The 9887-nt window shown below is 37.2% G+C and overlaps 1 protein-coding gene across 1 annotated transcript; it reads left to right on the top strand.

The window, feature by feature from the left end:
- The first annotated feature begins 390 nt into the window (after positions 1-390).
- On the top strand, positions 391-9022 carry IFT27 (intraflagellar transport 27). Its single transcript, XM_034402906.3, has 7 exons — positions 391-1098; positions 2975-3054; positions 3595-3654; positions 5601-5660; positions 7522-7639; positions 7904-8013; positions 8159-9022. The coding sequence occupies exons 1-7, from the start codon at positions 1065-1067 to the stop codon at positions 8255-8257; spliced, it is 561 nt and encodes a 186-aa protein (XP_034258797.1). The 5' UTR covers positions 391-1064; the 3' UTR covers positions 8258-9022.
- The last annotated feature ends 865 nt before the right edge of the window (positions 9023-9887 follow it).

Raw genomic sequence — 9887 nt, 5'->3', positions numbered from 1 at the left:
CGGAGCAGCCTCAACCCCTCGCTGCCCTTTCCTAAAGCGGGATGGGGGGAAGGGAGCGGCTGCAGCAGAGTACGCAGGCGTCAAAAACTCAGTTAACCTTGCGTGGAGCGAGCCAGACGCGAGAAAGTACATGAGAGTTAAAGAGCGGTGTGAGAAAGTCCATTATTTAGAACGGCGGGGGGCGGGGATGAAAGCGACGGTTCATTCTATACTCCATCGCTTTGGGGCCTACATGGAGACTCCAGAGAAAGCACAACTAAATATGCAAAGGATTCTCTCATCCATCAGAACAAACTTTTCTTTGAAGATTGATAAACAAACAAAACGACTCTTTTTGTCCAAATGGTACAATCCATTTGCATTTTAACCAATCATAAAATACTCTCTTAGGGGTATCATAAATTACCGGGTAGAACTAAAACGCTAAGGCCAACGCACGCTAAAATTGTAGCTTCGAATGACATCACCCTTTGCCTGAGAGTTGGAGGGGGCAGGACGGCGTCAGGCCGATGGAGAAGAGATTGACCGTCGACCGTATCAATCACAAACTGATTTCCTTTTGAGCGGCATATGCTGAAAACCAATGCACCGAAGCCATGGGCGGTGCCCTGGGCCCAAAGGCGGGAAAACATGAAAGTGACAGCCAATGGGAACGGTCTGGCGAAGCGCTTTATCCAATCGGCTTTTCCTATTTGGAATCCTCCGATGGAGGCATCGGCGAATGAATGGAAGGGTAGCGGGGTTCTTCGTGTACTGTTGCTAAGAGAGCTTCGGCTTGTGTTTCCCTGCGACTGAGAAGAAAAGGCGGCTATTGTGTCCTCCACAGTAGAACTCATAACAGCCTTTTTTTTCCTAGCAGGGTCTCCAGAGGGACTCACTCACTCTCTTTCTCTCTCTCTCTCTCTCTGTGTCTTCCCTACATCAACCCCCCCACCCCCGGCTTCCATGAGTGCGTGATGTCTCTGGGCTCCTTTTAATTTTTAAAATTTCAGACCTCATAAATGCACGTCTCTTCCTCCAGCTTCCCCGAAGGCCCATTTTTATGGTGAAGATCAATACAGGCCATGGTGAAACTGGCTGCCAAATGCATCGTGGCGGGTGAGTCCCTAAACTGGCCACCACGGTTTTCAGTTGTATCTTCTTCTTTTAAAAAAAATAAAAATAAAAAAATAGGGCCTGGATAATCCTAAATCAAGACTTGGGTCAGGAAACTTCCAGCGGTCCCCTATCCAAAAATGGCACTTAAAATGAGTTAGGTAATTTGGAAATAAGGACGAGGAATCTGCTTGATTCCCAGTAGGCAAGAGATTCCTCCTAACCTTAAATTGAACAGCCAAATCTATAAGGTGGCTTCTTTGGCTTGGTCAGTGCTGGTATATTCAGTAAACTATTAACACTGTGCTTAGGCTTTTAGGGGAATTGTGAACCCAATCACTTGCTAGTTGCTGCTTTTGCAACAGTTCAAGCTGGAGTTTTTTTCCTGACTGAAACCTTAAGGATGCCAGCAATCTGAAACTTTTGAGATTCCCTTCATCATGTGTTTATTTATTTATTTATTAGTTCGATTTATATACGCCGCCCTTCTCCGGAGACTCAGGGCGGCTTACAATGCCTTAAGCAATAGTCTTCATACTTTTGTATATACCTGCTTAGTAGGGCTTTTTGGGCCCCCCTGAGCAGTGTTCTATTTTATACAAAGTCAGCTTATTGCCCCCACAAACCGGGTCCTCATTTTACCTACCTCGGAAGGATGGAAGGCTGAGTCAACCTTGAGCCTGGTGAGAATTGAACTCGCAATAATTGCAGGCAGCTGGCAGCTAAGTGCTACTTAACAGCACTTTAGTCCGCTGTGCCACCAAGGCTCTTCCACAACAACAGTGTTCTACTGTTGTGCTAAAATTTTTAGCCAGTGAGGATTACTTCCAAGGCAATTTTGAGGTAGCACACATAATTTTCTTACCTTTGTAGGACAGTGTTCTTTCCCTACATGTCTGTCAACTTGGGTGTCTTTTAGTGTCTCTAAATCCAGGGGTTTTCAAACTTAAGGCTGCAGGACATGTTAGAGGAAAAATAATTCCCAGAACCCCCAATAAAGACTTTTTTCCCTGATTTCTATTAGTCTCTCTCAAAACCTATCAAAATATCTACATTGCCAAGATCTACACTGCATTGGCACAGGGTCTGCACTGCAGTGGGTGATGAGAATCAGGGTGGATTAGAACAGTAAATTAAGACAGACGTAGGGTGTGTTAATGGTGGAGAAAGGTGGTAAGGGTAGCTGGGTAAATGCCTGTAGTATGACATAGACAATTGTATAAGAAATACCTCAACCTCAAATTGTGGGCTGTTCTAAATAAGGTCTGTACCACATCCAGGCCACCAGGTGGGCCATTGGCATTTTTTTTAAAAAAAAAATCATGACTGGAAAGAACTGCCACCCTAAAAAACACCGTGCTAAGCACCTTTTTTATTATTTGTGGCCTTTTTTTGCCCATTTTCAGCTATCAGTTCTGAGGTGTTTGATGATTAGAACTGCATGGGAAATGTCTACTGTCAAATCTTCATAGATTAAAATAGTATTCTAATGGGAGCTTTATTGTTTAATTTTGTTCCTAATTATTCCAAGCATGGAATTTGTCCCACATACTGATATTAAAGAGGATACTGGAGGTTGGTGCTTCATTCTGTAGCATGCCTGCTAACTATTTAACTTCAAGCATTTTTTTTTAAAAAAAAACTAAATTAAATTCAAATCAGCCAGGAAACCTGGAGGGTACTATTTGCATACCCTGGATTCACCCTTGAATTTCTTGATTCACCCTTGAAACACCCTTGGGTTTCCTTTTCTGTGGAAAGCCTAGTATAAATATAGGCTTGTTTAACATAGTCAATAATAATAAAATGGGAGAAAACTCATGATTTCTTAAGTAGAAATGGCTTAATCAAAGAGCTTTTTCATCCATTTGTGATGCAGGTGATTCAACTGTGGGGAAGACTGCTTTGGTCCAGATGTTCTGCAATGATGGGGCTCATTTTCAGAAAAACTATACCCTGGTGAGCCTTATGATAGACTGAAATACTGAGGAACTAAGTATTAATTATGATCCTTAAGATCAATATTAAAACATTTTTTAAAAAACACTAGAGTCAGTTTATACCCAGTTATTTTCAGGTGGGAAAACTATTAAATTCCATTTTCTACTATATACATACACACACACAAAGGGAATCGGCAGCCCTACAGTGGCCTGTTCATATAGAAGCTCAATTGGAACTGGCAAATATAATGCCGATCTGACCTGTATATTTTAGATTGTTGGCTAAATATATGTATGAACCCATCCTCAAATAATATAGAATAAACTTTAAAGGCTTTTAGTAAAAAAAAGATATTTAAATCACAGTAAATGAATAAATCATTTTTCAGCCTAATTTTGTTTTTTCAGCTAAGATCTTAGAATTAAATTTGAGTTTCTCTGACTGAAAAATATCTAGCACTGGGTATTGTGAAGGGTCATTTGAGAGACCTAACAAGTTATAAAATAAACTGATTTTATTATTATTTGATATATTTTTCCATGTTCTGATCAATAGACAGTAGGAGTGGAACTATTGGTGAAGACAGTACCTATTCCAGGAACAAATGATAGCGTGGTAAGATTGGCTATGATTTAGATTTATATTTTTAAAAAACTCCTTGACCAGACAGTTTTCTCAGAAATATTATTTGTGTTTTGTTAAGTTTAACTATTTGTGTTCAGCTACGTGCGGAACTTTAATATTGGCTGAGTAGAAATAGGGATGGCACTTCATTGTCTGGGAATCTTTTAATCTGAATTTCTCCCAGATTAAAAAAATAGAAACTTATAATTAGTTGCACTATTATTATTTCAGATTTATTATAGCCACCTACTCCCATGAACTCTGGGTGACTTATAAATACCAAACAATAAAATCAGTTAAAAATACATAGCACCATGGGGACCATAAAGTTGTAACAATACCAAACCAAAACAGGCTCACAAACACATCATCCCAAGCCTAAAGCCAAAGCCAAGTCTTAAAGGTGTTTCATAACCCCAGGAGAGAGGGAGCTGTCCATACCTCTGGAAAGATGCTGTAGAGCCCATAACAAAGAAGGCCCTCTTCTTAGTCCCATAAAATGACAACATTTAATAGAGATCTGGAGCACACCCACTCTACCAGAATTGGTGGTCCATAAAGATTGGAGATAGGCGGACCCTAAGGTATCCAGGCCCTAAGCTATAAAGGACTTTATAGGTAATAACCAGCATATTAAATTGCGCCTGAAATCTATTGGCAACCAATCACCATAGCAGCAATGCTGGTGGGTATCCATTAATGCTTGGACTTCTGGATTTTGTACCAACTCTAGCTTCCAGATGGTCTTCAGGGGCAACTCCATGTACAGCGCAATACAATTATTATTACAATTACAATAATCCAGGTGTGCAAATTACTTACTTTGTTTTTTGATACTATACAGGTAGTCCTGCCTTACAACAGTTTGTTTAATGATCGTTTGAAGTTACAATGGCACTGAAAAAAAGGGGTTTATGACCATTTTTCACACTTATGACCGTTACAGCATCCCCATGGTCACGTGAATAAAATAGGGATGCTTAGCAACTGACTCATATTTATGATGGTTGTAGTATCCCAAGGTCACGTGATTCCCTTTTGCAACCTTCTGACAAGCAGAGTCAGTGGGGAAGTCAGATTCACTTAACAACCGTGTTAATTTAACAATTGTAGTGATTCACTTAACAAAAGTGGCAAGAAAAGTCATAAAATGGGGCAAAACTCACTTAACAAATTTCTCACTTAACATAAATTTTGGGCTCATTTGTGGCCGTAAATCAAGGACTACCTGTATCTGCCTTATCCAGCCTTCTTTAAATACAAATTGCATTATGTAAGCTTAATAAATATTATAGCTATCTCTTATTTGCATGGAATTAGTATTTTTCGTAGAAGTATTTTGGCTTTTGTATATTTTTGTTTGAGCCAAATGTTTTGAAGGTATTTGTGTCATCAGAAAACCCAGTAAGAGGAGAACACAACCTCTGTGAAATTTATTTTACATCTTTTGTGTCGAATTTATTTTAAGCTCCGATGGTCATTGAAAGTCTTGCATTTTTGCATCAGAAATATGTAACTTGCTAGTTAAATTGCTAGTTTCATTACAGTATGCATTAAGTTAACTGGGAATGATAATTGGACCTATTGGTTTATGTAAAGAAAAGTAGTTCAAGATCTATGAACCATTCCTTGAACTCACTCCATTGCACTGTGTATTGTGGTGACTCAGGACCACAGGCTAGTTCTTGAGGGAAGAGGGGGCATGAGAGAATGGCATCCTCGCAACTTAGGCATGGCCTGGAGCTATTCTGTCTATGGAGTGTGAATTTATGATCTTAACTCAATAAATTACATTTATCTTTTATTCTGCAAGCTGATTAGCCACTTGCAGAAAGAGACGTTTCCCCCCCAGCTATGTCTGAAAGTTCTAAAATTCAAAAGCTGTTCTGAACTATGGAATATTTTTTAATTAAGCAATACCTTTGTTCTCTTTTCAGGAACTTTTCCTCTTTGATTCAGCAGGCAAAGAACTCTTTTCTGAAATACTAGATAAATTGGCAAGTGTAAAAATCTTCATTCACCTGTCTTTTTTCCTGAAAGATCTGCTGTTTGTTTGGCTGCTATGATTCTTATTTAAAATGTTTTTGTTTTATTTCAGTTATAGGATATATCGCCTAATTTTTAAGACTGCACAGTCTTAATTTGTAAGACTGTACAATATAGAAGATGTAGAACAATTTTTTTCACAAAATAGAAAAATGTCCAGAGAAAATAAATACCATCTCACAAATCAGACAATCTAGCAGGAGGTGCACCCACTCTACCCCAAGGCCAAGGGGAAAAAGCTAGATCTTAAGGGCTTGTCTAAACAAGGTTAGTTAAACAGACATACGACTCTCTAGGGGCAATGTCATTTCAGAGCACAGCTTCTGTCACAAAGAGGCTCTATTTCCAGAGTTCCATTAGGGTGGAATTGCTTAGTAGACTCTGAGTATGCCAGATCAGCAAATAGTCCCTAAAATATCTAGCCTCTATGCCATGAAGGTCCTTATAGGTGATAACCATCACCTTCAATTGTACCTGGAAGCCAGCTGGGAGCCATGAAGCATTAGTTTTACATGGCCGTATTAAGTATGCCAGGAACTGCCTTTGCTGCTGCATTCTAGATCAGCTGCAGCTTCCAAATGGTCTTTAAGAACAACCCCAGATAGAGCACACTGCAATGGCTCAAATGCAAGATGACCAAAGTTTAAGTCCATTACCAAAGAAATGAGATAAACTCTAAGAAATTCTGTCTCTCAGGGTTTTTTGGCCCAACAGGACTCCCAGCTGGCCTATGAAACCAAGGCCATTCCCTCCTTGAAGTCCTCTTTCCCAATGGAAAGCACTACCAGTTCCTCACTAGGGCAGCCCCCAAGCCTTTGTTAATTTGTTACTTTTCCCAGTATAAAAATGTCAAAGAATGAAATTGGCTGTTTAGAACTGCCTTATTTGCTGAGTTTCTTAACTGAGTATATTTCACTCCTTTCCTGTGTCTGCATAGAAAAAAAAAGTGAAGAGATGGATTGTTTTAAGGGGTGCAGCTTTGTGAAAGAAAACCATAACCAGGGGTGGGTTTCACTTACCTTTGCTACCAGTTCGCTTCTGCGCTTGCGCAGATCGTATTTGATGACATCCAGGCGGGTGGGAGGAGCCTCCCGCCGCCACTGCTACCAGTTCGCATGAACCGGGGCAAACCTGTAGCAACCCACCACTGACATAACCTATCATTTAGGAGGTGTCCCAGAGATCAAATATGCCCGTTTAGAAGAAAACATGCTATATGTCTTCATGCAATGGTAGCTGGTCTGATACTTGTGCTAGAAAGTACAGTTGTGTTATTTTCTATAGCTTAATTGTTCAGAGATCTTGAATATGTATTCTTGTTTTGCAAGTTTAAAACACAGAAGTAGTGGTAACTTTTAATTTGCTTTTTTAATTGATAATTCAAAGAGTAAAGGTAGCCCACATTTACTTAACAATGTCTCTAATTTTTTTAAAAAGTAGGAAGTTTAATTGCAATTAAAGGCAATGTTTTTTCTTCCTCTAATTTATTTCTGTCTTGAATCAAATCGCTTTGTTTCCTTGGATATGGCTGATATTCCAGACTTCAAAACAAATATACTCTTATTAAATGTTTTGTTCATTCATACATTTTTGGATAGATATATATTTAAAAATTAAAAAAACATGTCTCCTTTTATAAATAAATGATATTTCCAAATGGAATGGATTCTGGATTTGGGGGGGGGGGACCATTTTAAACTGTATTTTATTATGTTCTACAACAACATGTTGTCATTTTCCTTTTAGAGGCTGTAGGATTATATGGGTGATTTATTTCAGCATAAATTATGGTGTTTTCCTTTTACTATATAGTGGGAACAGCCCAATGCCCTGTGCCTTGTGTACGATGTCACCAATGAGCAATCTTTCAATAACTCTGCTAAATGGCTGGAAAAGCTGAGAATCCAAACATCAGGCATTCATACTCCAGGTAGGAAATTTTAAATGTCTTTGCATATATATTTTGTTTCTATATCTCATACTCCTCAAATATGCTGGAAATCAGAAGCTTAATTCCAAACAATTGCTTTCTTCAGTTTACTCAACCATGCATTACAGAATTGTAAAATTTATATTCTAGCTTATTCCTTTGTTATCCTTTTCTCTTGATAAATGTCAGACAATTCTTTTTAACTTGTTAGCTTGCTTATCTGTAACAATCCAATATTCCCTTTTCTTTTTCTTTTTTTTTTAGGTGTCCTGGTGGGCAATAAGATTGATTTAAGTGATAGGAGAGTTGTAGAGCGCAAACAAGCACAACAGTGGGCAGAAGCAAATGGCTTGGAATACTGTGAAATATCAGTAGTGAGTAGCCTTACTTTACTGGATATATCTTAATGCATTTATTTTCATTTTGAAGAAAGGCTGGATTACTTTGGTTGATTTATGCAGTAGCTTGATGAAATAACTCTATACATCCATTTGTAATTGTTTCTTTTTTTCTTTACAGAAAGAGATGGAAAATTTTGAAGCTCCTTTTCACATTGTGGCAAATTCTTTCCACCAATTGTACAAAGAGAAAATAGAAATTTTTCATTCATTGGTATGAGGTGTCCTTAAGTACAATATGGTGAATTAAAAAGAAAACACACTAATAGGCAAAATCATTTGAACATGGAAAGTAGGTTTTTGTTGTATGGTCATTTGCTTTCCATCATAGAGAATTATAATTCTTCAACTATTATTTCAGATCTCATCTGCTTACTGTTTTTCCTGTGATGGACCTTTTTACAAGAAACATTGTTTTTGGTTATCATTTTTGCATGAATTCAGAGTTTAAATACTGTGAAATATTTGACAAATTTCATAAGGAGAAATCTATCAAAAATTAACAAACATACCATTACTCTGGACATTTCAACAACCCGGACAATCTGTTTCTTACAGTTGAGTTATATCAGGTAATTGTTATTCAGAAATCAATATAAAAGATATATTTCAACTTTAGTTTTCTAAAGGTCAAAATTCTTAATCCTTAAAAAGCTTTTCTTTAACTTTTTTTCTGCCATCTCAAAATGTCATTTGGTGGAGTTCTATTTGAATGTTAGTAACTAAAACCTTTTTGTTGCCTTTTCTAACTGCAGGGGTACCAATTATTTTAATGCAGGAAAAAGGTTGAGACACCACTTTGTACAATGTCATTTATAGTACTATATTCTAAAAACATTGCAGGTTAGTAGATCAATTTTCCAGGGTTTTTTCATATCTTACTATTATTGTTCATATCATGAAACTAACTGGTGGACTTTTTAACATCACTATAATGGTATACAAAGAATCTGCTGGGAATAATAAAGAATGTGTTTATTTTAAACTGAAATTATATAAATTTTTATATATTTATTATATTATATATATTTATATTATTTATTTTATAATTTATTTTATAATTTATTTTAAACTGAAATTATTATAAAAATTATACTGAAAAGACTTGTCATAATGAGCTGGGGGCTCAGAGCAGGTCATTGCACATAGTTCCAAAAGTTCCTATTGTTGTTGTTTTTAAAAAGCCTTTCAATAATGATTCTGCCAGCTAGAAATGGGACAGAAATCCATCATAAATTTAATTTCAAACAAAAATGATAGAAATCCACAGATATTGAATCTGGTATATCTTACTACATACAAAATGAGTGAACCAAAAATGATGTTGGTGCAATGCTTGGGTAAATTTGAATAATATGAAAAGGGTAGGATTTCAAACTATCAGCCCTTCAATGCTACCAGAAGAGAAAACATTTTATTCCTGTTGCAAGAAATGGATAGTTCTACCTAAGTCTACTTGCTTCTAATTTACTTGAGTTGCTTTCCGAAACTGTTGCTCTTCTTGGACTAGCTTTCTTTCTTTCTTTTTTTCTTGTGTGGAAAGAAAAAGAGCTCAGTGCTCTTTGCAAAAGGTCATCTGGCTCATTAAGAAAGCAAAATCTGCAATTTAAAGACCATATCAAATGTTTTTCAACAAGTTTGAGTTGAATAGTTAGGTCACAAGCTACACTATTCTGAGTGTATCAATATTTAATTAAATGTATCTTTCAGATTTAAATCTGGTAACTGTACCCTAGGGCTGTGCACCTTTCCTGGCCACCTGAATCTGTATGTTTAGACACAAAGCAATTTTAAATTACCCTTGAAATTGCTGCACAAAACCTTTGAGAGATACAGCTTTGACGCTTGAG

Source organism: Pantherophis guttatus, chromosome 7 (assembly GCF_059756535.1).
Source record: "Pantherophis guttatus breed Tessera chromosome 7, ASM5975653v1, whole genome shotgun sequence".
Taxonomy (NCBI): domain Eukaryota; kingdom Metazoa; phylum Chordata; class Lepidosauria; order Squamata; family Colubridae; genus Pantherophis; species Pantherophis guttatus.
Note: the sequence above shows the minus strand (reverse complement) of the source record. Positions and strands in the feature narration are given on the sequence as shown.

What these genes read in the sequence shown, in the direction of transcription:
- IFT27 (XM_034402906.3), top strand. Translation starts at nt 1,065, where the DNA reads ATGGTGAAACTGGCTGCCAAATGCATCGTGGCGG. An exon ending in CAGGAACAAATGATAGCGTG is followed by an intron (nt 3,655 to 5,600) that starts GTAAGATTGGCT and finishes TTCTCTTTTCAG; the next exon opens with GAACTTTTCCTCTTTGATTC. An exon ending in ATCAGGCATTCATACTCCAG is followed by an intron (nt 7,640 to 7,903) that starts GTAGGAAATTTT and finishes TTTTTTTTTTAG; the next exon opens with GTGTCCTGGTGGGCAATAAG.